Below are 27,351 nucleotides of genomic sequence, written 5' to 3'. Positions count from 1 at the left end.
CAAAAACATAATTGTAATAGAAGAGATGTAAATATAGCTGGTCAGACCTGCATGGATTCAAACCCAGGACCTCCAAACACTAGCCAGATTCTCTGCCGATTGAGCTATGCATGTTTATAAATAATTGCCACCGATAATCAAGATCCATGAAGTCTGATCCCGCTACTACTACCTTCTTTTTCAAAGTCTTAGCCTTTGAAGACAAATGAGACCCTTATAACTTATAGTAACAGGAGGAGAAAATGTAGCAGTCAGACTGGGATTTGAACCCAGGAGCTCTGAACACTATAGCTATAGCCAGATGTACAATGTTCTACCAATTGATCACTTATGAGCAGCCTGGTCACCAATGATCAACCCAGTCCAATCTCTACACATTATATTTTCAAAATTTGTATGTTTTCTGCTCTTAGTGCTGTGATATTTGATATAATTTGATAAATTCATTTGTTTACTTGAATCATACACATGCATAGTAACATGATAAATATTATGTGAATTTTACACAAAACACGTAACAAAAGTCTCTCATATTAAAATGACGTAATACATACATCTATCTTATTTTACCAGCTAATTGCCTCACTATTCACAGCCGGTGTATTGCCTGAAGCCTATTAAAAACGCCATGGTCTAAACTGTGAGCACTGTCATATAGTATCAGAACTTGATAAAAAGGGCAACAATTTTGTTAATCCAATCTTTTCTCATGACTGAAGTGTGTTTATAGTGACATTAATTAATTTAAGACCGATGATAGTTACTGAACAAGCAACTATTGCCCTATCAGCAAAACCAAGGTGGGTCTGAAAGTAGGAAGTTGCACTCGTGTGGCAGCATTTGAAAGAAAGGGTGTTTTCACAATCACAATTGCCATCAAATTTATCGCTCGTAACTATATTATCAAGATATGAGAGTATGGTTCATTTTAACTTACTGCTGTCCTTACGCTGCAGTCAATAATTAGCACTTTTGTTACGGTCAAGCAGGAAGAATAAATCGGCAGCCATGTTTCAGAAATAGCAACTATTAACGGAAGTGGCGCCCTCGAAAGAGGACCAAGGGAAATAACTCTCGATAAAGGAAGTAAAAGTAGGTCGTCACACATTATTTTTTCCCTTCTAAGTAGTGATTTCACGCATCTTAGATGTTTGCTGTAAGTATTTAACGTTTAATCTTAGTTTTAAAAGTTGATTAGTTTATTAAATAGTGAGAAATTATCATGAGCAAAAGCAACAATAAGTACCAGACATATTATGTAAGTACAGGAGAAAGTGAAAGTAGGCCTACAAATTTGTTGGAGATAATATTAACAGTAAAAGTTTGGAATTCTTACTACCATGTAAAGGTGAATTCCAAGACTTCAAAATCAAATTGAAATTAGACATTTATGAAGTAAAATTATAAAAGATTTATCTCGATCATGATTAAATATCATAGTGATATGATGGTGATGACGGTGATTATGATTAGTTGTCACGTTTTAATCATCACCATCATCATCATCATCATCATCTTCACAATTATCATCATCGTTATTACCATCGTCATCATCATGTATACAATTTTTAGGATGCTTACTTTGAATGGTGAACATTACGTACATATTATTATTACTTTGTTGTTCAGGTTGCATACATTCATAATTGCCGGAAAGCAAGTTTACTCTGACCCTGACACCAGACTTGAAAGTTTTGACTAAGTTAAAATGTGTGTTCCTACACCAGGCTCCTGCAATGTACAAATAAGCCTATCTGGCAAAATATATGGTGTCAGGACCAGGTTAACACAACTAGACTATAATCAGTCATTTGAATTATAGTTGTACATAGTTATTAATTATAAAAATAACATGTAAAGCTTACTTGTTAGCATTATTGTTGTTCCAGTTTCTAGCTGAACTCAGTGTTGTAGCAGACATAATGATGATTGTATGATTATAATCCTGATGTCAAGTTCTGTGCAAGGGTTATATGTGTAAACTTACTTCCTGTTTCAGTGTAGGATATATGTGTAACACTTCTATTTGGATATACATAGTATGAACATTGTAACATATAAAAAAAGACAAAGTGTCAAAACTTCCTGGTCATTATATTTACAATGTAGACATTTTTAATATATATACAGCTTACAGACAAGTGTCAGAGATAGGTAGGTATGCTTCCCTTAAAAATTATATAGCAACCAGCTATTGTAGACATTAGACATTAATAGTTTATTATGGACACCAATTACATACTTGTATATATATATACATATTCATGTAAGGGAGCCTGAAGACAGGCAAACTTTTCTGATTGGAAATTGGCTAGAATTCAGGTCAAGAAATATTGATCAGAAATTGACCAGGATTTCTAGTCAATTTCAGGTCAAGATTTCTTGACCTCAAATTCAGGTTAGGAAATATTGACTGTCTGATATCATTCTGCACTCTATCAGTTATAAGAATTACAATATTTTTGTGTGAAAATACCTTGAGCACTTTCTGCTAAGAAGGATATCTAATTTCTGTTAAAAAATTCATAAATTGAAGATTTAGCTAGGTCACCATGACAGATCTAGAGTTGAGCTATCATTATTTTTTTTTCATTAAAAGATTACAAAAATTCATAGAAAAAACCCCACTTATAAACATAAGAAAATAATTAAAGAAAAACATTATTAATAAAAGGAAGTGATATATTGGCCTTCATGTTTGTTACAGATATCTTCAGATTATTTTAAAATCTATAAAGGCAACAATGGTGTCACAAAAAATTGGGTCATGAAGCCAAAGGAGAACCCATTCCCATCCCTCCCCTCCAAAAAAGCATTAATGACATTGAAATCCTTAGGTTAAGAATGAATTTGTGAACAAGACTCTCATAAATAAATAAAAAGCAAGACCAGTTAAATTAAAGAAAAACTGTGAAAAGAAAAGCAAAAAAAAAAAAAAAAAAAAAATGTTTTAAACACTCAGAAAAATAAATTTTGATGTATAGACCTACTCCTTTGTAGGATGTATCAGGATCTGAATACATTTTGGTGTATTCCCATAGCAATATATGTCTTGCTCCTTTTATTTTCAGATTTACAGTTTCTTATAAACAAATCTTGACATCACATGGCCAAGAAGGTGATCAATAATCCAATAATCTATGGATTCTCAAGAATTTCGGAAGTGGTTGAATTCTACAAAAGAAAAGTTTCAGGTGTTGACAGAGGCAGAGAAAACAGAGACTCTGGATGAGCTATTACAGCTTTGTGGACCAGAACAATTATTGTTTTTGACTCAGACTTATCTCCCCTTGAATTGTAAAGTGGACTTCCTTACCCGTCTCCCTACTGAAGTCAGTGACCAAATTCTGTATTACTTGGATGTCAAATCAGTACACAGCTGCTGTTTGGTATGTAACTTGAAAAATAAAATGAGACTTGCTATGATGCATGGAGCATGCAGCATACACTTATATTTGTAAGATTTTGGTGTTCTAAAAGATTGCTGAACTCATCTTTGTCAATAACCATGTTACATGATCTTGTTGTAAATAAGTACAAGGAACGAAATTGAAAGTTAGTTAGATTCACTTTACATAAATACTAATTGATATTTATGTAATAAATTGAATATTAAACGCATGACAATGGGCTTTGCAAATAATGAAACTTGTAAATAGATTGATATGCCTCCCACCTGGAGACTTGTGACATTACCGAATTGTGTATATCAAATTATTAAACTCACTTGATAAATGTCTTCTGAAATAGCCAATAATGTGAGATGTCTTCTGACATAGCCAATCATGTGAGATGTCTTCTGACATAGTCAATCATTTGAGGTGTCTTATGACATAGCCAATAATGTGAGATGTCTTATGACATACTAGCCAATCATGTGAGCGTCTTCTGACATAGCCAATCATGTGAGATGTCTTCTGACATAGCCAATCATGTGAGATGTCTTCTGACATAGTCAATCATGTGAGGTGTCTTCTGACATAGCCAATCATGTGAGATGTCTTCTGACATAGCCAATCATGTGAGATGTCTTCTGACATAGTCCAATCATGTGAGACGTCTTCTGACATAGCCAATCATGTGAGATGTCTTCTGACATAGCCAATCATGTGAGATGTCTTCTGACATAGTCAATCATGTGAGGTGTCTTCTGACATAGCCAATCATGTGAGATGTCTTCTGACATGGCCAATCATGTGAGATGTCTTATGACATAGCCAATCATATGAGATGTCTTCTGACATAGTCAATCATATGAGATGTCTTCTGACATAGTCAATCATGTAAGATGTCTTATGACATAGTGTGAAACAGTGATTATTTGTCTTTTTCATAACTACTTATTCAAACTTGAATATTATTTAACATAAGCTGACATGAATCATCCTTAGGGTAGCAGTTTAGGGTAAAAATGAGTAAGTTGTGTTTTGCCTAATTTGTTATTACTTGATCTTTTGTTTGAAGTTTAGTTGTTTTCAAATACAGGTCAGCAAGTCCTGGAACTTGTGTGTAAACAGCTGTAAGAAGGTTTGGACAGAACTTGTTTGGCACATCGGAGGTGTGAGGCAACGCATCCTTAACAAACCAGCACACGTGTACAAAAACCAGTTCATCAGACGACAGGCGTTTCTGATCACCTCACAACAAGGCTTGTATGTCTCAAAGACAATCTCTCAGGAGGATGTTCAAATAGACAGTTTTAATGTGTGGGCCTGTGGGGAGGGACACTTCGCTGTCGCAGGTAAGGAGATTTTAAATACATTGCATCTACATGTAAGTTTTTGAGTTTCAGTTATGCTCCACTATTGGGGAAGTTTTACTAACTTCTCCCATTGTGCACGGTTATGTTGCATCCGCCTTGTGATGTCCCATCCCAATTTTGTTTGAAGACAGAGTCAAAGAAAGTGAGGTCTTCAAAGAAAATGAGGTCTTTCAAACATTTTCTGAGTAGTCAAAGGAAGTTGTATTTCAATTCCATATTCTACATTAGCCTTCAACTTTAATAGCCCAAACAAAGTGGTTTAAGAGTCTTAAGAAGAGATTTAGGAAATGTTAAGAAAAATAGGGAAGTACATGTACCGATAGTGTAAAAGGAATGGATCATTGAGGGTTGTTCACGTTGTCAAATATGGTCTATGTCACTCCGCTAACTTCATGCATGCTTCTTTGGTTCAGACAATAGAGATGTTGGTTTATCTCAAAGGAGATAGGATTCAGTTTCTGATCTGGCTACTTGACAGGAATGTGTATTTTCCCTATTCATTTACACAAATCAAATGATTGAATTAAACTCTACAGCTGTTTTTAAGAAATCTCTTTCATTTATTTCAGGAAAAGGAGGGAGAGAAGTCTTCCTTGGTGAAGTTGCTTCACCAGAACACAGTGTTTCTACTGTACCACTAGACTTTGCTGTACGTGCCCTGGCAGTAGATAAGGAATACTTATACATAGCATCAGATTCCATTGCTTGTGCATATGACCTTGAGAAATTTGACCTTTACAAGACATTTCAAGGTCACGTTCGATGTCTCCTGTCCATTGATGGGGATTGTGGTAGGGGATTAGTTGTGACAGGTTCGGCAGATTGTACTGTGAAACTGTGGAACCTTCACACCGCTGAAATCCTCTTCTCCTCTCAAATTCATCATGTTGGCTGGGTGTGTTATGTGAAGATTTTGATGAATTTAAACCTGTCAACAGAAGCCTTCATAGCGTATGACTCCAATGCGTATTTAAGTGTATGGACCGTACATAAATCAGAAGATCCCACGACAGTCTGGATCGTACGACATGTTGATGATATTCTGACAGACATGAAAAGGATTCCATTACCTTCCTTCGATAAATGTGGCTTCTTTATGTTCCAGAAACCCACCGATGTTTATCAGACAAACTACTGTATCCTATCTTACTATAACCTAGTCCTACAAAACATTGAAAATTGTAAATACAAACTAAAGCTTATAAAAAATATTGACATTAATCATCGTTTTCAGGACATGTTAGCTATTGGTAATAGGTTCATGGTGTACACTCAGGTGGTTTTTGAGAAGATTTCGGTCTGTGTGTTTGACATATGTAGACAGCAACTCCTGATGAGAATTCCCCTTCCGGAGCCTCTTGGGTTTGGTAGTTGGACCGTGTACCTTGACAGACGTGATTGGTTGGACGGTTTTACGAGTACCAACCTTCCACACAGTCTGTTCTATGTCCTTGATCCTCTAAACATCCACAAACACGAGACCAAAGTTTTACAACAGATTAATAAATAATTTAAAATCATGTTGCTAGTTGAAAATTGTCTTTTCAGATTCTTTTTATATATTAGAAAATGGTTCAGTAATGCTTTTTAGGATAAAAGGCTACCAAGTTTGTTCCAACAATTGACCTTGACTTTTATTTAATATTGTAAGATCACATATACTATATTATTTCAATTACTTCTTTTCAATTCACAAAGGCCCAGAGTATTAATCAAAATAAAGCAAGCTGTCAGGTAGTTATACTGATCCAATAGCAGACTCTGGGGCCTTCTGGTCCTAGAATCACTAAACAGACTTTAGTCTAAACAATCTTTAAATTTCGACTTAGCCATTCACAAATGACATTACAAAACATTACATCATATCTGATTGGCTAAGCAAAAATTTAAGTCTAAGGCTGTTTCATGATCCTGGGGCTTAATTCTTGAGTAGGATCGATCAAGTATTTTGAATAAAATCAAATTACTGTACAAGTATGTATGCACCATAAAAGGCTTACAACAGAGACAAAGTGCAATGACTGCAGATGATCTTAAAAATCAAAAGAAAACCACAACAGTTGCAATTTGAATTTAATTGTAATTTATTTATTACAAATTTCTTCATGAACACTGGTGCCATAACACATCACAATTAACCCAGGTGTAAAAATATATGGCTGGAAATGGCAAGTTATCTCCTCAAAAAAAACGAAATCATTTTATAAATGAATATTCACTTCTATTGAAATTTATACACAGAACAAAACTGAAATCATCAGGCAGAAAATGGTGTTTGTCGTAATGAAACACTTATCTCTACATTACATTTACTATTTCCCTCTTTTATACAGTCATCAAACTAAGATTAAAAAAATTGGAGAAAGATGAATTTACAGGCATTTCCTTTACAAACTTCGGATGTAAAAAACAAAAAAAACAGAAATCAATTGATCAGCCACATTTGTTTTCAGATCAAGAACAAGCCAAGTAAAATCACAATTTAATTTTGATCAGTCACAACTATGACCCAAGAGGGACCAACACAGGAGGGGAAGATACAAGGAGCTTATTGAAAGATATGGGTAACAATTCTGAACTATCTTTGATGCAGGTATCACTCTGTTTGAAGACAGTTTCATTAATACTCATATTTAACAAAATAAATTGGCACTAAACAATATATTTCATATATAAACAAACAGTTAGAGAGCTTAATACATGTATATAGCATAACAAACATGAAATGTTTAAAGCCTGGATTTCCAAACTAATCAGGCAACATATTTTAAACAACAGATTATGTTGTAGTGTGTTGAAGATAAATGATTCTAAACCAAATGATTTGTTGAGGTATTTTGAATATATATCACAAAATTATGTCCATAAGAACAATTAATACAAAAATGAAGTACAGTTTTAGTTTCACTGATTTCAGTGACTTGGTTTTACATTCTATAAACAGCTAGGATTATTTATCGGTGTGCTAGGTTTAGAAGGTAAAGGAAAGACAAGAGTACTCGGAGAAAAACCACCAATCTACAGGCAGTATCTGGCAACTGCCTCAGAGAGGATTCAAACTCGAAACCCAGAGTTAGAGGAGTGGTAAAATGTTGGCACATCATTGAATGAAGAAAATCTAAAGACTTCCCTTTCTTGGATGAGGACTACAGGATTAGCTTCACCATGAAATTTAACATTATATTATTCTGAATGATAAAATCTTTGTATGAATGAAACTGGATTTTTTCACCTGTCCAGCCAACTATTAGAACTTTATACTTTCATCTACCATGGCAAGTAACTCTGAACCAGTAAAATTACGGGTAATCACCAAAATTAACCAACAATCAAATTGTCATTTGACTAACTAATATCACCTCTAGAACAGTATATCACAGGCTTGATGATTTTTGTCTATTTTTTCACAACCTTCATCATTACACCAGTAAACAGTAAACCTGTTCAGTGTTTACAACAACTAGAAATGTGGCCTGACACTATGTAACAGGATGTGACAGGAATTGGAATGGACGGACTTGGAATGTGGATGGACGGACAGACAAGGAATGGCTGGACATGGATGGAAGCAGACTTTAGTAACTCCACTTTGTTATATGACCCACCATTTCATAAGAGGGGCATGAAAATCAATTCTGAAGTTATGCAAAATGAATGATGAATGAAAATCATCATCAAGTATTATTGTATCCCAAATGTGGGCATTATTAAAAGCTTGATAGTAAACAGTGTACCTATGTACTATGCTATACTGTAATAATCCCATCAAATGATGGACATATAAAACTCAGGAATTAGGACACATCACATGGAGTCATTCATTTAAAATTAAATTACTAACAATTAAAAAACAATATAGCTAAATATCACAGTCTATTTCATCAAATTTGTATTTCATTGTAATTTTTATGTATACATATATATATATATATATATTAAAATAAATAACACACACATATAAATATAAATTATCTTGTCAAAATGAATTATATAAGTCCTTGTATAATTTACAATAAAGGCACAAATCACTTTTACTTTTTTTTAGTAAAACATACTATGGAGGAAGTAGGAGCTAGATAAACCAGAACAAAGTGGCTATATTGAGAAAACAATAAACATTGACACATAGGCTTATTGCAATCATGACTTACCGTACCGTATTCGCCGTAATTAGCGCCCAGGGCACTTAAAGATGCTCCACCGCTGACAAATGGTAATTTTTCTCTATCAAAAACAGGAGCAGCGGATTTAGCATTTTTCTTCAGTTACAAAAGTAAATCACTTTACACTATTATTAACATTGAAAAGTTTGACCTTCTGATTTTACTCCAGCATAAAAAATATTAAAAAAAAAATTGCATCCCGAAAAAAATGTCCTATATGGAATGCAGTACTGATTGTGCATGCAACGAAAGCAAAATAAATTATTTTGAATAACTATTTGTGTTAATTAGACATACACGTATGTAAACACGATTCAACACCAATTATTGCTCAAATGATGGGTATCATTGATGCTGTCGGCGGTGGAGCAATTTTAAATTATTGTAACAAAGGGACCGCTTAGTAATAAACCAAAATGTAAGTTGTGGAAGAAATAAGTCAGCAATATTTTAAATCTTTCTATACTCATGGTACATAAATATCCGTTATAATAAACATGCATGTGCCTTTTATTCTTTTAGACGCATTCTTATACTATGATTCACACGTAAAAGACTTACAAGTTCGAATTCATGTAATATGGAATACAATACTGATGTTAGAGGTATCACATGTTGAAAAACATTGTCAAATCCATTAAAATGGCACTTTTATACAACTTCAACTCTTCTCCAGAAAAGGGATGCTGGGCACTTATTGGGGGAGGGGCGCTTATTACGGTGAATATGGTATTGCAATGCATAACAGGTATAGGGGGAGGGGCGCTAATTATGGTGAATATGGTATTGTAATGCATAACAGGTGTTTTTATGCATGTGTTTATAATGCCTAATCATCTCATCATACATATCTCTAATTTGGTTAAAGCTTAGATTGTAGCCCTTTTTTTAGGAATGGGCTTATTACTATTTCTCGGTATAGGCTTATTTCAAAGCAACATCACCAGGGTAAAGACAGGAAAAGATTAAATAAAAAAAAAAAAAAAAAAAAAAACTGCTACAGTACAGCTGCATGTGGTATTATATAGAAATACATCTTCAATACTGTGTCTTCATTTTGAACACAAACATCTACAATATGGTAAAGCTGTATGAACACAAATCTGTTAAAGGTAGAAAATCCTAATTATATGAAAAGTTATACACTGTAGAAGACTGGTCCTTGTACCGAATGATACTGAATTATTTGAAGTCAACTCAAGACAATCCGAAAACCCTTCACTTTCCTGATTTTACTCAAATTTTTTCTTTGAATATTTTTTTAAAAAACTATTTCAAATCAATTAATAAGCCACTCATTGGGTCAAATACTATATAGTCTAGTACGAAAAAATGACTTTTTAAAGAAAAAATGAAAAGTTCTTATTATACATGTATTTACAACATAACAGACAGATATTTCAAATACATGTATATGTACTTTACAAGACCGGATTTGTGTACCCGGTATATATTACTATGTAAACACTAAATGTATTTAAAATAATGAACAGAGAGTATACTGATAGAAGAATATACAGTTTCTTTATGAACTAAAACAATAAAATAAATCATAAAAAAATGATTAAAAATAAAGTAACTGAGTCTTGTGAACAAAACAATTTCTTATTAAACAAAACAATTTTTCACCAGAAATACAGGAATGAAGATACTGTGTCTGCTTATAATAATCCCCTGCTCCTCGTTATATTATGCTGTACACTCAGTCCTGATTGAACCGGTCGTTCCATGGGGGACGTTCAGCTATTGGAACTTGTTCAGACTTTTTTAGCACTTTTCGGTTTTTTGTTTGGCTGAAAAATAAGATAAAAACCTTGATTATTCTTTTGGACAAAAATTTGGAAAAATGTTTACCAAAAATGATTTACTAAATACATGTAGACTTTAGCAATCTAGTAATAATTTTGTTTCTAAAAGCAGAAAATGGTATAAATAATGTACAGTAATAACATTATGTAATAATGTCAGTAATTTTTTTACACTACCTTTATTAAGAGTTCTAGCAAGATCATCAAAATTTCTTTCAATGAGGTTATACTACAGGTAAATAAAACAGATTATTTGTTCAAAAAAGTTCGCAACTGATCAACATAAATGACTATTAAAACCAACTATTTTTTGCACGCAATGAAATTTTGCTTATTTTGCGGGTGATTACAATTAGCGAAAAATAAATTGCGGCGAAAAAAAAGTTCAAATACATGTACATGTATGATATAACATTTCAACTGTGAATTGCGATATTGAATCACTGTGGAAAGGCTGTAAGGCATGAAAAGGCTAAATTAAGTCTCCGAAAAAAAGTACAGTTGGTTATTATTTACAAAACTGTTTGAAGTAAAAGAATGAAGCAGATGTCCCATGGCTTGTCTCTCCAATATACAGATCTATACCACTTGGTAAGTGAGATGTGAACCACCTTAACCTTAATCCGCCTTTGCATATTACAGAGTTATCTACCTTGTGGGAAAGTATCAATGGGAATAATTCAAGTACCATGTGATACACGATATCGTTTGTGTGGGACTATTGTTTCTATTGGTGATAGAATGACGTCAAAAGATGATAGAATGATTTAAGCGGGAAGATCGTTCCATCAAAGGTGACAAATGTTATCGGGTATTACGTGATATGTGAATAAGCCCCATTGAGACATCGTTATATTGTGAGTGAAATTTAATTCATTTTTGTTTCTTGCAAAAATATGACGTCACAATCATATACCTACCCACACAAGTAGAAAACTCTGCAGTATACATACACCAGTATATGGAACAATGCAGGACCATAAGGTTGTTTTATTTGAACAACTTGGTAGCTCCTTCAAGTTAGTTGCATGGCTACACATGTCACATGACAACAGATGCTGCACTATAGCACTTCAGTTTCAGTTGTCTTTCAAGCTCAAACATATCAATATACATGTACTATAGTTCTATAATAAATCTATGTCTATCACTCAGTACAGAAATAAGCTTCTAAAAATGCAAAGTTAAAAAGCTGGTGTATATGACTGCATAAAAGCGAACTGAAATAAATTGCTGTAAATGTTTCTATTTTAGCTGTCAATCTTATTTGAAAATTTGCACTCTTTGCCAAAAAAATGTTGTTGATGTTAATTTAAATGTAATCATCATACATGATTACATTTAAATTAACATCAACAAAATTTTTTTCTTTCTAAATAATAATATATTATACATATTAGATAGTTCATTTGAAAAAGGGGCCGAGTGGTTTTAAAGATGTCCTGACATATTAACACAAGCCCTCCACTTCTGGGATACAGGTTCGAATCCCATGTGGGGCAGTTGCCAGGTACTGACCGCTGGTCAGTGGTTTTTCTCCGGGTACTCCGGCTTTTCCTCCACCAACAAACCTGGCACGTCCTTATATGACCCTGGCTGTTAATAGGACGTTAAAATAATAAAACCAAAACCAAACCACTTTTGAAAAAAATGTGAGTGCAACATTTATTATAGGAGTTTTATAAATATTAGTAATACTAAAATAGATAAATTTACAGCATGCTACTACTACATTCTACAAACACTAAATAGTTTTTAAGCAAAATGAATCTATATAATAACTAAACATATGTATTATATATGTGTGTGGTTTTATTAAGTCTACAAATTATAAATGTTCAAGAAAGATTACCAGTGTTGTATAACTGTGTGTAATTAGGTGACATTAGATCATTTGATTGTAGTCTCAAAAAAATAAGACTAGACCATTACAAATGTATTTCTGTTTTCTTCTTTATGGGGCAAGGAAATACTTCATTCCAACCACGTGGATATTATAACTACATCTCAATAAAAGTACATCATATATCTAAATATGCACAGTTTTATTTCCAGAAGAATTTTTAAAGAATTTACAGTTGAATTCCTGCCCCAGGGTGGTCAGAGCCAGCATGTATACCAACACTTCCTCTTCCCTCCTGAATGTTCCTAGTCCAATTTGCTAAAATTCCATTCACAAGGTTAAATTTATTAGCAAATAACTAACTCCATCCATCACCCTCCTACCTCAGTTGGGTCAATAGCCAACGTTGATACATATGTTGCCCTTACTTTCCCTACAGATGTTTTAATGAGCCAAATGGTTACACTTTACTACTAGTAGAGATTTGAAGGAAATGTTGATGTATGGACATGTGCTGCACCACGGAATAAACTCACTGGCTCTAATTGGGCCAGGTGAGCTAATTAAATAATAAAAGTGATACAATATAAAAAGGATGTATATATCACAGCATTCAGGTGTGCAGACAAATTTTTACCAATGTGTATTCCTTTTCAGGGAATGTTCTTCCTGAAATCAATGATAGTTTAGTAAATTATACTAAACAGACAAAACAAAACTACATATTTGACATATGACGTATATCTACACTACAGAAAAAAATATCTTTCTGATTGTTGGATTTACTATGAATTTTCATTAGTCTGTATATATGCATCCATAAATTTTTCATCCTACCACGAGTTACTCCAGCCTTTATACCAAAGTTTACAGACACCAGACATTTTACATGTGTCTGTAGAATAATTATCTGTCCTCCTAGTATTCATTCTTTGCATATTACAAAGTTAGCTCCCTTGTGGATAGGTATCTATTTGTGACGTCATAATTTTTACATTGTTTTCTCCGAGAAATATGATGTTACGCTCTAAACAAATAACGTCACAATCAATATCTACCTGCAAGAATAACTCTGTAATATGTAATATAGAATATGTAATTAAGGTGACAAGATCTCCTATTTTGCATGATAGGAAAACAATTCAGAAACTATATGGTTTTGGAGAATTCCACCTTTTGCTCTATATATACCAGTCCTGCCTAAACCTGCCCATTGGCCTTTTTCAAAATTTCTTTATAATCGATAATTTTATATTAGGCTAACTAAAAAAACAGCTAAATAATCAATTATAGGCTGGTTTATATGCCCTGGGCCTTGGTAGGATGGATAAAACTTAGGGTGAGCCTTGGGAAGATACCAGCATAAGAAGGAGTAGGTCTTTGTTGATAGATTCTAGTCAATTGTCTGACAATTCAGGAGTTGTAAAGCCACAAACTTTTAGCCATCCATAACTTGCCATTGTACATGATATGTACATGTACCAACAAAACTATGGCCCCACTTTGCTCCTTAAACGTGACATGAGCCATCAGTATTCATGTGTAACATGTAAATCAAGTTCCCAGTACTAGTGGACTAAGTTTATGTCAAGCGAATTGAATGCTGCAATATCTGCATTTCTTCGTCCCTGACGCACTTGATTGGTGTGAGGTTATGCATGTTAGTTTGTGTAACAGGTCCTGGTTTTGAAACTTCAGCACCAACGCTTTCCATACAGACCACTAGCCTAGGTATACAATTATTACTTTTATCTGTATCACTTAATTATGGACAATATTATCATTGCATGCCACCTACACTAATATACACCAGAATATAATGAAACACTGTGGGTGTACACTGTACCATCGGAAATTGGTGATCTAACGATGGGCCAGGTGTTCCGGGTACAAACGAAGGGGAATGTTTTGCCATTTTCACAGTTTTATTGTAGTTAATGTAGATTTTCTGGTAACCTATTGTCCAGTTCATAGCTTATTATATATCGCGTTCGTATGTTGTCTATCAGCCCACAGCAGCCATGTAATTTTATTGAGGAATAGACAGTAATCCCTAGGGTCACATGCAGAGTTCACATGTGAAAAATGGTGGCATCAAAATAAAACACTGATATGTGTATTTAATGCTTTACTGGTAACGGAATTCATTTTCTATGGCTACTTGGTTGATGAATTAAGAAACGCAGCTTTTTCAGCCAAATATTCCTTTCTAGATAGCAATATATATAGCGTTCTATATGATTATTTCAATTACTGATTGAAACGATACACAATGTAGAATGATTAATCATTTTGATTTTGATCAATTCAGGCAATAACTGATCTTTTCAATTAATTTTGAGGTTTGGGCGACTAAACAGTATTAAAGTATTAAAACATCTTTAGATAAAAAATAAATAACTAGCAAATGATAAAGCAGTATCAAAACAATAAATCTTACAAATTAGGATAGGATGCAAAATTAAAACGGAAAATGTACGAAAAACGGAACATATCAGCAAAGGGTGACATCTGGACAGGTGTGCATTAAACTGAAGTTCCGTGCTGTATTCTCGAATTATAAAGTTCATCGGTTTGTCATCAAACACGACTGCATTGCAAAATACATCATCAATTTTAAAGCTGTAATGACGAGTTTTGCAGCTGCTGAGGGTCCAGTGTTTTTCCTGGGTATTTTGGGAAATTGCCACCTGGTGAAAATTGGGAAATTTTGTGCGATAAAAGTAGGAAATGAAAAATGTGAATGGTGTTTATGGAAATTTTGGAAAAGGTAGAATAGACAATTATGCTACATTAAAACTGAAAATATTGCAAAAGTTCCTCTTGTTGTCACCAGCCACCGCCTCGTCCATACCAATATCTGGTGTACGGGTTAGGGTACCCACAGTGATGGACTATATGGCTTTATAATAACTGGAAGATGAAGAATAAGGGAACCTAGGATAAACATACGTCTTAATCATGAAACAATATTGACGGATTTTACCATAAGACCTTGGCGAGGTACAGTTCTTCGGCCTGGACCTTGGGAGGATAAGGCGTTTCTTGTGGGATGGGTACCAGCAGAAGGAGGAGCAGGTCGACGCAGCTTAGCACTATACACAGAGTTCATGGATGCAGAACCATGGGTTTCTGCAGCACTACTTGCACTTGGGTGAAGTGTGTTAGGGTTCATGTCCTTTATTGGAGGGAGTGGAGCATTCTTAGCAAACAAATTTTCTCTTGATGAGGTACCAGAAGCAGTTCTACTCTGAGAAGGCATTGTTCTTGTATTGGAATTTGCCCTACTACTTGATGTCCTTGTATTAGAACTGGCTCTAGACTGTACAGAATGTCCTGGAACCATTACAACTGATGGTCCGTTGGCAAGAGACGCTTCTGCAGGATTAAAATCTACGTTTTTTCTTCCTTTTTCTGTAGCATCATTCGGAGTTTTTTGTTCACGTTGTAAGCCTCTTGAAGTAACGCATCTGTATCTTCTTCAGACAGTTCAACATTTTCAAGCATTCGCAAAATTTCATCGGGATCAGTCAAATTAAATTGAAACATTTCGTTTGGTTTTACGACTTCAGAAGAACCTTGTTCTCCCTCAGCAACGAATGTTTTCTCGTCATCATTTACTGTCAAATCAGTTATCCGACTTTCAAGTTCAATGCCCGATTCTGGTGACAAACTGGCATTTAATCCGTGTGGCGAATCCGTTTCGTCGTCGATTTCAAGTTCATACCTTTCTGACAAAGAGGAAAGTTCCTTCTCGTCGCGTTCAAGTACTTCTGCCATATTTACTGATGAGTTATTGTTTTAGTTACGGCTGAAATATCACATTGTTCGAAAGTGTTGACAAAATAAAAGCGTCATTCGTAACGTTTGAAGAACGCCACCTAGCGGAATCAAGCAACCGCATACGAAACTATGAACACATTTTGTTACATGTTTTTGATGTTACTTTGATTCGTCAGATATTAAAATTTAGTCAGAAATATTCTTGTCATAACAAAAATCAAAATTATGACTAAGTATTGCAATTTACTTTGAAAATAGAAATACCACCAATTGCGTCTACGAATATGCATGCTAGCTTTGCTTAAACTATAAACGGCGGCAAACACAAATAGGAAGATTTTGATGCCCCTTGGCTTTGGCAGGGTAAGAAGCTGTCATCAATATGTCGAACAGAGGAATTTCAGCGTTAAGACATGTTTATGTGCCCTGGCAATTAGGACAGTTAATGGTCAAAATACAAGGTTCTGAGAATGAGTTACAGATTATATAATTCTGTTAGTCAATCAGCCTAACGTTAGGTCTCTTTTTTAACTATGTTCTTATCACTCTAACAAAAGTCTTATTGACGTCTATGAAGAGGTTTCAGGTATGGACCCACCTGAGTACCCTAAGATCATTTAGTCTAGATCAAAAATCAGTAAAATCATACTCTACATAGTAATAGAGTCTAGGCATAAATTAAAACGCCTAAAAATGGTCTTGGGGCCCTCTGGTGTGTCCATAATTATATATCAAAATCAGTAACTAATTCTCAGATCCCTGTGAATAAGCCTATATAGTTGTTAAATTATTTTTGCTTGCAGTCCTAGTTATGAACTTACATACATGTAGGATAGGACTGAATACAGTACTGTACTGTAACATTACACAGAAATAGACATTAAATACAAAACCTTGAAAATAGATGGGCAGGCTAAAATGTACTTTCAATATGATAGACTAAGGGGTAATGAGTAACCATTAACCCATAAGGTGCCATCGCAAATTTCACCAGTTTCATGAAATTCACAATTATAAAATCTATATATTATATTATTAAAGATGCTCCACCACAGACAGAGCATAAATGATATTCATCATTTGAACAATAATTAGTGTTTACTCGTGTAGGTATATATGATAAACACAAAACATAATATAAAATAATTTATTTTGCCTTAGGTGCATGCGCAATAAGTACTTCATTCCATACAGGATATAATGCCACAGAATTTTTACGGGATACAATTGTTATTTTTTATGTTTTTAACTTAAAGTTAATTTAGAAGCTCAAACTTTTCAATGGTGGTAATGGTGTAAACTAAGTAACTTTTATAACTGAAGAACAATATTAAATCGTCTGCTCCTGTTTTTTATTGTGAAAAAATACCATTTGTCAGCGGTGGAGCATCTTTGATTATTATGCTGTCAAACCCATGTTATAATCATTTTTGTTTTTCATAGATGGAAAAAATCAGCAAGTATGAGATTTCACCACTGATTGCTCTTCTCAACATGATCAAGGTCAACTACTTTGAGAAAAAATTTATATTAGGCTAACTAAAAAAACCAGCTAAATAATAAATTATAGGCAGGTTTAGTGCCCTGGGCCTTGGGAGGATGGATAACCTAGGTGAGCCTTGGGAAGATACCAGCATAAGAAAGAGTAGGTCTTTGTTGATAGATTCTAGTCCATTGTCTGACTATTCAGGAGTGTAAAGCCACAAACTTTATAGCCATCATAACTTGCTATTGTATGTACTAACAAACTATGGCCCACTTTGCTCCTTAAACCTGAGCCAGCAGTATTCATGTGAACATGTAAATCAAGTTTCCAGTGACTAAGTTTATGCAAGCTTGAATGCAGCAATAACAGCATTTCTCCTTCCCTGACGCTGATAGAGTGAGGTAATGATGTAGTTTGTGAACAGGTCATGGTTGAACTTCAGCACAAAGCTTCCATATAGACCACAAGCCTAGGTATACAATATTACTTTTATCTGTATCACTTAATTATGACACTATATCATTGCAGACACCTAAACTAAATACACCAGATATAATGAACACTGTGGGTACCTGTACATCGGATATTGGTATCTACGAGGCGGTGACCGGTCACAACAAGGGGAAGTTTTGCAATATTTTCACAGTTTTAATGTAATTAATGTATCTGTAACTATTGTCCAGTTCAAGCTTATTATATATCGCGTCCGTATGCGGTCTATCAGCCCCCAGCGCCATATATTTATTGAGGAATAGACAGGAATCCAGGGTCACATGCAGAGGGGTACCTCAGTGAAAAAGGTGGTTCAAAATAAATCACTGATATGTATGTTTTAATGCTTTACTGATAACGGAATTCATTTTCTATGGCTAATTGGTTGATGAATTGAGAAATGCAGCTTTTTAAGCCAAATATTCCTTTCTAGATAGCAATATATATAGAGTTCTATACGATTATTGAATTACTGATTGAAATGATACGCAATGTAGAATGATTAATCATTTTGATTTTGATCAATTCAGGCAATAACTGTTCTTTTCAATTAATTTTGAGTTTGGGTAACTAAAAGTATTAAAGTATTAAAACATCTTTAGATAAAAATAAATCACTGCAAATGATTAACAATAAATCTAACAAATAAGGATAGGATATGCAAAATTAAAACGGAAAATGTAAGAAACGGAACCATATCAGTAAAGGGTGACATCTGGACAGGTGCACATTAAAATGAAGTTCCGTGCTGTATTCTCGAATTATTGAGTTCATCGGTTTGTCATCAAACATGACTGCATTGCAAAATACATCGTCAATTTTAAATCTGTAATGACGAGTTTTGCAGCTGCTGAGGGTCAGTGACTTTCCGTCAAACATTGCACCGTAAATATCGTTAAATATTACAATTAACTATGCTAAAATATACTACTCACCTTTGTTGTGTTGGAGCATTGAAGAAAATACCTGATTGGAGTTTTTCTTGTACAAACGCGATGTCAAAACAACGCTATGACAAATTATATGTATTTGTAGCCATGGTTTACAGTTCAAAAGTAAAATTACTTGAATCTTACCACATGAAATTATATTTCTTATCGAAATCGGCGCTATATGGTTGTGTCCTCGTACACAAGCTAAATTTTGAGTCATATTGTTGAAACATCCATGGCCACGAAAGTATGAAATTGGCCTAAACATAAACTTCCCTATAACCAGTCTATACAACCCGAAAATGACAACCTGGAACAATCTAGTAATTCAATATCACGAACAATAGTTCACAGTCGTTTTCATTGCGGTATCCCCTTACAGGTAACCCTGGATAATGGATTCCTGTCTATTCCTCAATAAATATATGATGATGGGGGTTGACAGATCGCATACGGACACGATATATAATAAGCTTGAACTGAACAATGGAAGATGAAGAATAAGGGAACCTAGGATAAACATACGTCTTAATCATGAAACAATATTGACGGATTTTACCATAAGACCTTGGCGAGGTACAGTTCTTCGGCCTGGACCTTGGGAGGATAAGGCGTTTCTTGTGGGATGGGTACCAGCAGAAGGAGGAGCAGGTCGACGCAGCTTAGCACTATACACAGAGTTCATGGATGCAGAACCATGGGTTTCTGCAGCACTACTTGCACTTGGGTGAAGTGTGTTAGGGTTCATGTCCTTTATTGGAGGGAGTGGAGCATTCTTAGCAAACAAATTTTCTCTTGATGAGGTACCAGAAGCAGTTCTACTCTGAGAAGGCATTGTTCTTGTATTGGAATTTGCCCTACTACTTGATGTCCTTGTATTAGAACTGGCTCTAGACTGTACAGAATGTCCTGGAACCATTACAACTGATGGTCCGTTGGCAAGAGACGCTTCTGCAGGATTAAAATCTACGTTTTCTTCCTTTTTCTGTAGCATCATTCGGAGTTTTTTGTTCACGTTGTAAGCCTCTTGAAGTAACGCATCTGTATCTTCTTCAGACAGTTCAACATTTTCAAGCATTCGCAAAATTTCATCGGGATCAGTCAAATTAAATTGAAACATTTCGTTTGGTTTTACGACTTCAGAAGAACCTTGTTCTCCCTCAGCAACGAATGTTTTCTCGTCATCATTTACTGTCAAATCAGTTATCCGACTTTCAAGTTCAATGCCCGATTCTGGTGACAAACTGGCATTTAATCCGTGTGGCGAATCCGTTTCGTCGTCGATTTCAAGTTCATACCTTTCTGACAAAGAGGAAAGTTCCTTCTCGTCGCGTTCAAGTACTTCTGCCATATTTACTGATGAGTTATTGTTTTAGTTACGGCTGAAATATCACATTGTTCGAAAGTGTTGACAAAATAAAAGCGTCATTCGTAACGTTTGAAGAACGCCACCTAGCGGAATCAAGCAACCGCATACGAAACTATGAACACATTTTGTTACATGTTTTTGATGTTACTTTGATTCGTCAGATATTAAAATTTAGTCAGAAATATTCTTATCATAACAAAAATCAAAATTATGACTAAGTATTGCAATTAACTTTGAAAATAGAAATACCACCAATTGTGTCTACGAATATGCAGGCTAGCTTTGCTTAAACTATAAACGGCGGCAAACACAAATAGGAAGATTTTGATGCCCCTTGGCTTTGGCAGGGTAAGAAGCTGTCATCAATATGTCGAACAGAGGAATTTCAGCGTTAAGACATGTTTATGTGCTCTTGCAATTAGGACAGTTAATGGTCAAAATACAAGGTTCTGAGAATGAGTTACAGATTATATAATTCTGTTAGTCAATCAGCCTAACGTTAGGTCTCTTTTTTTAACTATGTTCTTATCACTCTAACAAAAGTCTTATTGACGTTTATGAAGAGGTATCAGGTATGGACCCACCAGAGTACCCTAAGATCATTTAGTCTAGATCAAAAATCAGTAAAATCATACTCTACATAGTAATAGAGTCTAGGCATAAATTAAAACGCCTAAAAATGGTCTTGGGGCCCTCTGGTGTGTCCATAATTATATATCAAAATCAGTAACTAATTCTCAGATCCCTGTGAATAAGCCTATATAGTTGTTAAATTATTTTTGCTTGCAGTCCTAGTTATGAACTTACATACATGTAGGATAGGACTGAATACAGTACTGTACTGTAACATTACACAGAAATAGACATTAAATACAAAACCTTGAAAATAGATGGGCAGGCTAAAATGTACTTTCAATATGATAGACTAAGGGGTAATGAGTAACCATCAACCCACAAGGTGCCATCGCAAATTTCACCAGTTTCATGAAATTCACAATTATAAAATCTATATATTATATTATTAAAGATGCTCCACCACAGACAGAGCATAAATGATATTCATCATTTGAACAATAATTAGTGTTTACTCGTGTAGGTATATATAATAAACACAAAACATAATATAAAATAATTTATTTTGCCTTAGGTGCATGCGCAATAAGTACTTCATTCCATACAGGATATAATGCTACGGAATTTTTACGGGATACAATTATTATTTTTTATATTTTTAACTTAAAGTTAATTTAGAAGCTCAAACTTTTCAATGGTGGTAATGGTGTAAACTAAGTAACTTTTATAACTGAAGAACAATATTAAATCGTCTGCTCCTGTTTTTTATTGTGAAAAAATACCATTTGTCAGCGGTGGAGCATCTTTGATTATTATGCTGTCAAACCCATGTTATAATCATTTTTGTTTTTCATAGATGGAAAAAATCAGCAAGTATGAGATTTCACCACTGATTGCTCTTCTCAACATGATCAAGGTCAACTACTTTGAGAAAAATGAAATTTACAGAACACTACTTGCAATTCTTTGTGATTATGATACAAGAAATCCAGCTATTAAGGAGAAGGTGAACACTTAAAAAAACTTTCTTTTTGGTTTTATTAATAGAAATTGCATGGGTATCTTGAACAAAATATTTCACTAGATTTTTCAAAAATGAATTACAGTGTTATTAAAATAAAAGTGAAGTATACCGTTAGGACAACAGTGATGAAACAGTCAAGAAGTGAAGGGAGATCAGGTATATCAGGTATAATAAAACATTCTACAGACATAACAGTAAGCAGTCTTGAATTGATATTTTGCAAAAATTTCATGAAAAGGAGTCAAATTATGTTTTGCCCTAATCCAAATACACTTTGATATAGACAACTGAAGACCTTAGCTTTATTCAACTTAGGATTCAAAAGTTTACTAAATGTATGTTTAGAATTTTGCTATAGAATGCAGTCAAATTTTGTTATACATATATTATGCTGACTTTAAACCATGGTTTTATTTCCAGACTAAACACTACATTCAGTTGTTACTGGCTGACCACCAGGATCTGGCTAAAACCCTCATCACATTCCTACCTGGTGAGGCCAGCGCTGAAAGCATCCCTCTAGGTCAAAGTCCAATCACCAGCAATGTACCAGCCGTTAACCATAAGAGGTAATTGTTTTAATGTATATATATTACACAGAGAACAAATCCAAAAATATTAAAGAAGGAAAATCCCTGGTGTCAGTCAATTAGTTAGAATATTAATCTATATCTATATTACTTTAGGTAAAGAATGAAGTACAGTAAAACTCATATAAACCAACCCTTGTCTGATCAGGATCCTTCACGACCTTGTGTAATCCAGAAACAAAAATACATTTGTATGTTGGTCCTGGTGACACACGGCGGTGTTTTGGACAAGTTACACTCTACTTTGAACAAATATTTTGTGAGGTTACTTTAACACTGTATTTCACAATTTTCATTTCAAAACATTCATATCTTTCAAATCATTAATTAATTTTCAAATCAGTGTAGACGGGGTGTGTAATTGACAACAACGTGGGTCTTCCAGTCTACGCTTTATTGGATCGAAATATACAAAAAACCTACAACAAAGACAAACACACCATATAACACCACGTAGACAAATATGAAACGGACTATTCACAAAACGAAAGTACAAACCTTTCACACTTGTATACACTTACCAGGCGTCCCATAGACAGTATACAGTAACCAATGTCCTTGCGGACGCGGACACGCTTTAGATGTATACAGCACAACCAGACTTGTGGGAGGCCGGAGTGAGAATGAATATTCGCGGGAATCTTTTATTAAAGTAAGAGAAAGTGAACGATGGGATGATGGGAAATGCACGTGGTAAGTCAGGTCCGTCCGTCAACTGTCACTCAAACACCTACATGTACATACACACATATCAACACCTGTACATGACAGGTGTGACCTCATGCGCGACGACTTACGAATACCCACTCACAGAGCACACACATGCATACATGACGTACTAGTATGTTTCACCTGTCTACATCAGTAAAGTAGATAATTATGTTTCACAAAGAAACACTTCTGCAAAAATACTGTTATTGTGAAAGTAAATCACATGTCAAAGAAATATTACAATGTGAGGTTAAACAGTCATTTGTAGTGGTTTGTATTTGCTGGCATAGTTCTGTTGTATGTGCATTAGAAAATCTGCATTAGAAAAGGATCAAAGTCTAGTTGACATGAAATACTGTAATCCATTGATCTACTTTCTTTACAGGCACAAGAAGAGCAGACATAAAAGTAAAAAGAAAAGTAAACACAAGTCTAAATCTATTGTATTGAAGAGATTGCCATTGGTGACTTTACTCCCAGATTTAGAGACGCCTCCAAAACAAAGTACAGAGAAAGAGGCAGATACTCATACAAAACCAGTAGAATCCAGCACTCTGGAAATATCTAAAACAAATGCTTGTACACAGGATAGTGTGTCTCCTGGCTCATCACACCCACAGAAGGTAAAAAACAGGTCCTCCAAAGGCAATTTAGTTGCAACTGTCTCCAAAATCATTAGAAGTAAAAGTCCAGTTTTTACCAGCAGCAGCATCAGTAGAAAGCCTCTACAGAAGACCACATCAGTTCATAATGAGAGCAAAAGTCTTTCCTTGCCCTTTTCCATGTTTGACAGTTGTGGTTTTCCATTGAAGAATGTATGCGAGACTGGCCAACAGTTTCCTTCACATGCAATTCACAGGCAGATATCAGAAACAGATGTTGGGAAACAGATATCCAAGAAAAATATTTCTCATCAAAGCACAGCTGAGGTCAAGCCATCAGAAGTGCCAACACCTACCCCCCATAACAAGCCTGGTAATATATGTACCCCAACGTTTGCTGTTCCACCATATCATACAGCCTCAATGATGATGCCATTATACAATCTGAGCAGAAACACCTGTAATGTGAGTGATCAGGCCAACTATCCCACGCCACCTTTTGAACCTTTTGAACCAAGCCTTGGATTTGATCATCTGCCATTCAATAACACTGGTGTACCGGTATCTACCATCCATGGCGGAACAGACCATTCTGTCCTTGTACCTACGACTCTGCCTATTAAAGCCAGCTTGAATCAAAATAATGGCTATCCCAACAATTTCATTCACAGGCCAGAAGCTGTATTGCTTGGACACACTCCAAAAGTTTACAATCCAGTACAATGGGCAACAAGGTTTGAGCAGTTCTCCTCTATGACAGTTGGAAAAGCATTCCACAGCAGTGGCGCTGGTGATCTCCAACCTTCCCCTATTGGCCAGGTACCTGTAGACTTGACAACTCATCACCCTCCTGTTCCACACCTGTACACTGTACCAAAAACATCAGCATCATTTGCTCCAGGTCATACTGAGCAACATGCACCCCAGCTATCACTGGCTAAGAGTCCTTTACATCACAACATATCACAGACAACTCATTCTGCTGGTAAAACATACCACCTGGGAACTAATTCTAATCTCTCTGGGTTCCCCTACACCAGACAAATGGTCCTACCAGATGGACAAACACAAAACTTGTATCTGAAGCGATCCTCTGTCAATATACCAGACATTAGTGGGGTGTCAGAAAACCTACAAAAAAGCATCACATCCGGCCCTAGCTACAGTTATCAAGGCGAACAAGGCAACAGCAATTTTCCAAACCAGAATGGGAGAAATATGATACCAACCAATAGAGGCGAGAATGATATGCTCAAACACATGGGAGATGCCAGGCATAGCCTCCAAGCTCCTGTACCATTTTTTATAGCTGATAATCATTTGTCCAAACTCCAACATCCTGATAACCTGCTTGATCCCTTAGGAGGTCGGGGAGATGCAGATGTCCTCGAAGCTTTACCGAAGCCAAGAAAGGTTACCATGTCGGCAAATTCCAGTGTTAGGAAAAAGCTGCGGTTAACACCTAAAGGTTCTATACGTCGGGAGACAATAGCACCAGAGTAGTGATTATTGTGTAATTCACAGGGACTTGACTCGTTTCTTAGACCTAGGATATGTCTTAACCCTAGAAATGAACATTCTAATCAAAGTTTTGACCATTAATTGTATTAATATGTAACTCAAATACATATATAACTACAATAATTTTGATTCAAAGAATATCTTGCCACAGTTTTAGCTGAAGTTCAAACTTGTTTAACTTGAATGATTCAACTGAGTTTAACCAACATGGCGGTAACAAGATTTGACTGGCAATCAAGAGGATCTTGGGTTATCTCCCTTTGATAAGTAGGAACCTGTGTGTGATTTTGCATGATCATACATTACCTACATGCATTGTAAGCAATACACATCAGGGCCTAGTTGTTCAAAGGTCATGAGCATTATCACTTACTTAGTGGTATATACATGTTAATTTCACATTTGCTGCAAAACTTTCTTATTTTCATTTCATATTTGTTGTAAAATCTGTGATTATGTCTTCTTGGAAATTGGCTGCAAGTAGGTAAACATGTTATACTTCTGAGTTTTATCATCCTTGACACTCAAGGGGTTCCAAACTCTACACCCCAGGACCATCTCATAGTACCTGGTAAAACTGGAGGCAACAGAAGAGACCTTTGATGTATATCCAAAGAGCCCTATAATGGTACAATGTGGCTTTGATGTAGGGTGTCACTCTCTCTGTAGTCTTCAAAGAAAATTGTGTGTGATTGGTTCAGATTGGTTCCCTGGGCTGCATTCAGTTATACGGAGATAGTACAGGGGTGTAGATATCGTATGTGATCGGAACACCTGGAGTATTGAGAATGGAGTTTCATGAAATTTTGTCAAGCTTTTGTTACAATAAAACATTTGAGCTTGTTTTGTAAATTGTTGTTTAAACTGTGATTAACCTGATCATCTTTGGAACAACTGGGGCCAGGTATTCATCACAGAAATAGTGTAAAATACCAGTGATTATAATACTTTATTATTTGTGTAAGTTTTATTGGTTACCAAAGTTTGTGTAAGTTTTATTGGTTACCAATGTTTGTGTAAGTTTTATTGGTTACCAATGTTTGTGTAAGTTTATGTGGTTACCAATGTTTGTGTAAGTTTTATTGGTTACCAATGTTTGTGTAAGTTTTATTGGTTACCAATGTTTGTGTAAGTTTAATTGGTTACCAAGTTTGTGCAAGTTTTATTGGTTACCAATGTTTGTGTAAGTTTTATTGGTTACCAATGTTTGTGTAAGTTTTATTGGTTACCAATGTTTGTGTAAGTTTTATTGGTTACCAATGTTTGTGTAAGTTTTATTGGTTACCAATGTTTGTGTAAGTTTTATTGGTTACCAATGTTTGTGTAAGTTTTATTGGTTACCAATGTTTGTGTAAGTTTTATTGGTTACCAATGTTTGTGTAAGTTTTATTGGTTACCAATGTTTGTGTAAGTTTTATTGGTTACCAATGTTTGTGTAAGTTTTATTGGTTACCAATGTTTGTGTAAGTTTTATTGGTTACCAATGTTTGTGTAAGTTTTATTCGTAACTAATGTTTGTGTAATTTATGTAATTATGATACTTTAGTATTTGTGTAAGTTTTATGGGTCGCCAATGTTTGTGTAAGTTTTATGGGTTATCAATGTTAGTGTAAGTTTTATGGGTTACCAATATTTGTGTAATTTATGCCCATATTAATATTGTAAATATTTATAAAATACTTTTGTAAATGA

The 27,351-nt window shown here is 34.9% G+C and overlaps 4 protein-coding genes and 1 pseudogene across 6 annotated transcripts in view; 2 read left to right on the top strand and 3 right to left on the bottom strand.

Moving 5' to 3' along the window:
- Nucleotides 1-2,018, bottom strand: part of LOC138333487 (tyrosine-protein kinase CSK-like) — a 51,827-nt gene extending 49,809 nt beyond the window's left edge. Inside the window, exon 1 of one of the 2 annotated variants that reach the window (XM_069281895.1) lies at nt 1,866-2,018. In XM_069281895.1, coding sequence (XP_069137996.1) covers nt 1,866-1,921 — 56 coding nt within the window. In that variant the 5' untranslated portion in view covers nt 1,922-2,018. Of the gene's footprint in view, nt 1-937; nt 1,082-1,865 lie in introns of those variants that run through there. The other variant, XM_069281896.1, reaches the window with a different exon arrangement.
- On the top strand, nt 1,061-7,187 carry LOC138333488 (F-box/WD repeat-containing protein 2-like). 2 transcript variants are annotated; one of them, XM_069281898.1, is made up of 4 exons: nt 1,061-1,156; nt 3,072-3,389; nt 4,486-4,741; nt 5,332-7,187. In XM_069281898.1, the coding sequence occupies exons 2-4, from the start codon at nt 3,141-3,143 to the stop codon at nt 6,270-6,272; spliced, it is 1,446 nt and encodes a 481-aa protein (XP_069137999.1). In that variant the 5' UTR covers nt 1,061-1,156; nt 3,072-3,140; the 3' UTR covers nt 6,273-7,187. The 2 variants fall into 2 exon arrangements, with proteins under 2 accessions (XP_069137999.1, XP_069138000.1); XM_069281899.1 differs by lacking the exon at nt 1,061-1,156 and adding an exon at nt 2,039-2,154.
- LOC138333489 (uncharacterized) lies at nt 6,829-16,480 on the bottom strand (annotated as a pseudogene).
- A 1,405-nt stretch (nt 16,481-17,885) lies between these two features.
- LOC138333486 (uncharacterized) lies at nt 17,886-20,741 on the bottom strand. Its single transcript, XM_069281890.1, has one exon. It carries the CDS (start codon nt 20,618-20,620, stop codon nt 19,802-19,804), a length of 819 nt encoding a protein of 272 aa, XP_069137991.1. The 5' UTR covers nt 20,621-20,741; the 3' UTR covers nt 17,886-19,801.
- Nucleotides 20,742-20,922: 181 nt separating this feature from the next.
- On the top strand, nt 20,923-26,740 carry LOC138333485 (mucin-17-like). The gene is made up of 4 exons (XM_069281889.1): nt 20,923-20,986; nt 22,068-22,217; nt 22,656-22,804; nt 23,922-26,740. The coding sequence occupies exons 1-4, from the start codon at nt 20,966-20,968 to the stop codon at nt 25,639-25,641; spliced, it is 2,040 nt and encodes a 679-aa protein (XP_069137990.1). The 5' UTR covers nt 20,923-20,965; the 3' UTR covers nt 25,642-26,740.
- Nucleotides 26,741-27,351: the final 611 nt, after the last annotated feature.

This window comes from Argopecten irradians, chromosome 10 (genome assembly GCF_041381155.1).
Source record: "Argopecten irradians isolate NY chromosome 10, Ai_NY, whole genome shotgun sequence".
NCBI lineage: Eukaryota > Metazoa > Mollusca > Bivalvia > Pectinida > Pectinidae > Argopecten > Argopecten irradians.
This window is presented reverse-complemented; position numbering and strand designations above follow the sequence as displayed.

Bases quoted from the DNA above. Each gene is read 5' to 3' on its own strand.
- LOC138333488 (XM_069281898.1), top strand. From the start codon at position 3,141: ATGGATTCTCAAGAATTTCGGAAGTGGTTGAATTCTACAAAAGAAAAG. The intron at 3,390-4,485 runs GTATGTAACTTG...TTTCAAATACAG, and splicing joins CAGTACACAGCTGCTGTTTG to GTCAGCAAGTCCTGGAACTT. The intron at 4,742-5,331 runs GTAAGGAGATTT...CATTTATTTCAG, and splicing joins GGGACACTTCGCTGTCGCAG to GAAAAGGAGGGAGAGAAGTC.
- LOC138333486 (XM_069281890.1), bottom strand. From the start codon at position 20,620: ATGGCAGAAGTACTTGAACGCGACGAGAAGGAACTTTCCTCTTTGTCA.
- LOC138333485 (XM_069281889.1), top strand. From the start codon at position 20,966: ATGCCCCTTGGCTTTGGCAGG. The intron at 22,218-22,655 runs GTGAACACTTAA...TTTTATTTCCAG, and splicing joins ATCCAGCTATTAAGGAGAAG to ACTAAACACTACATTCAGTT. The intron at 22,805-23,921 runs GTAATTGTTTTA...CTTTCTTTACAG, and splicing joins CCAGCCGTTAACCATAAGAG to GCACAAGAAGAGCAGACATA.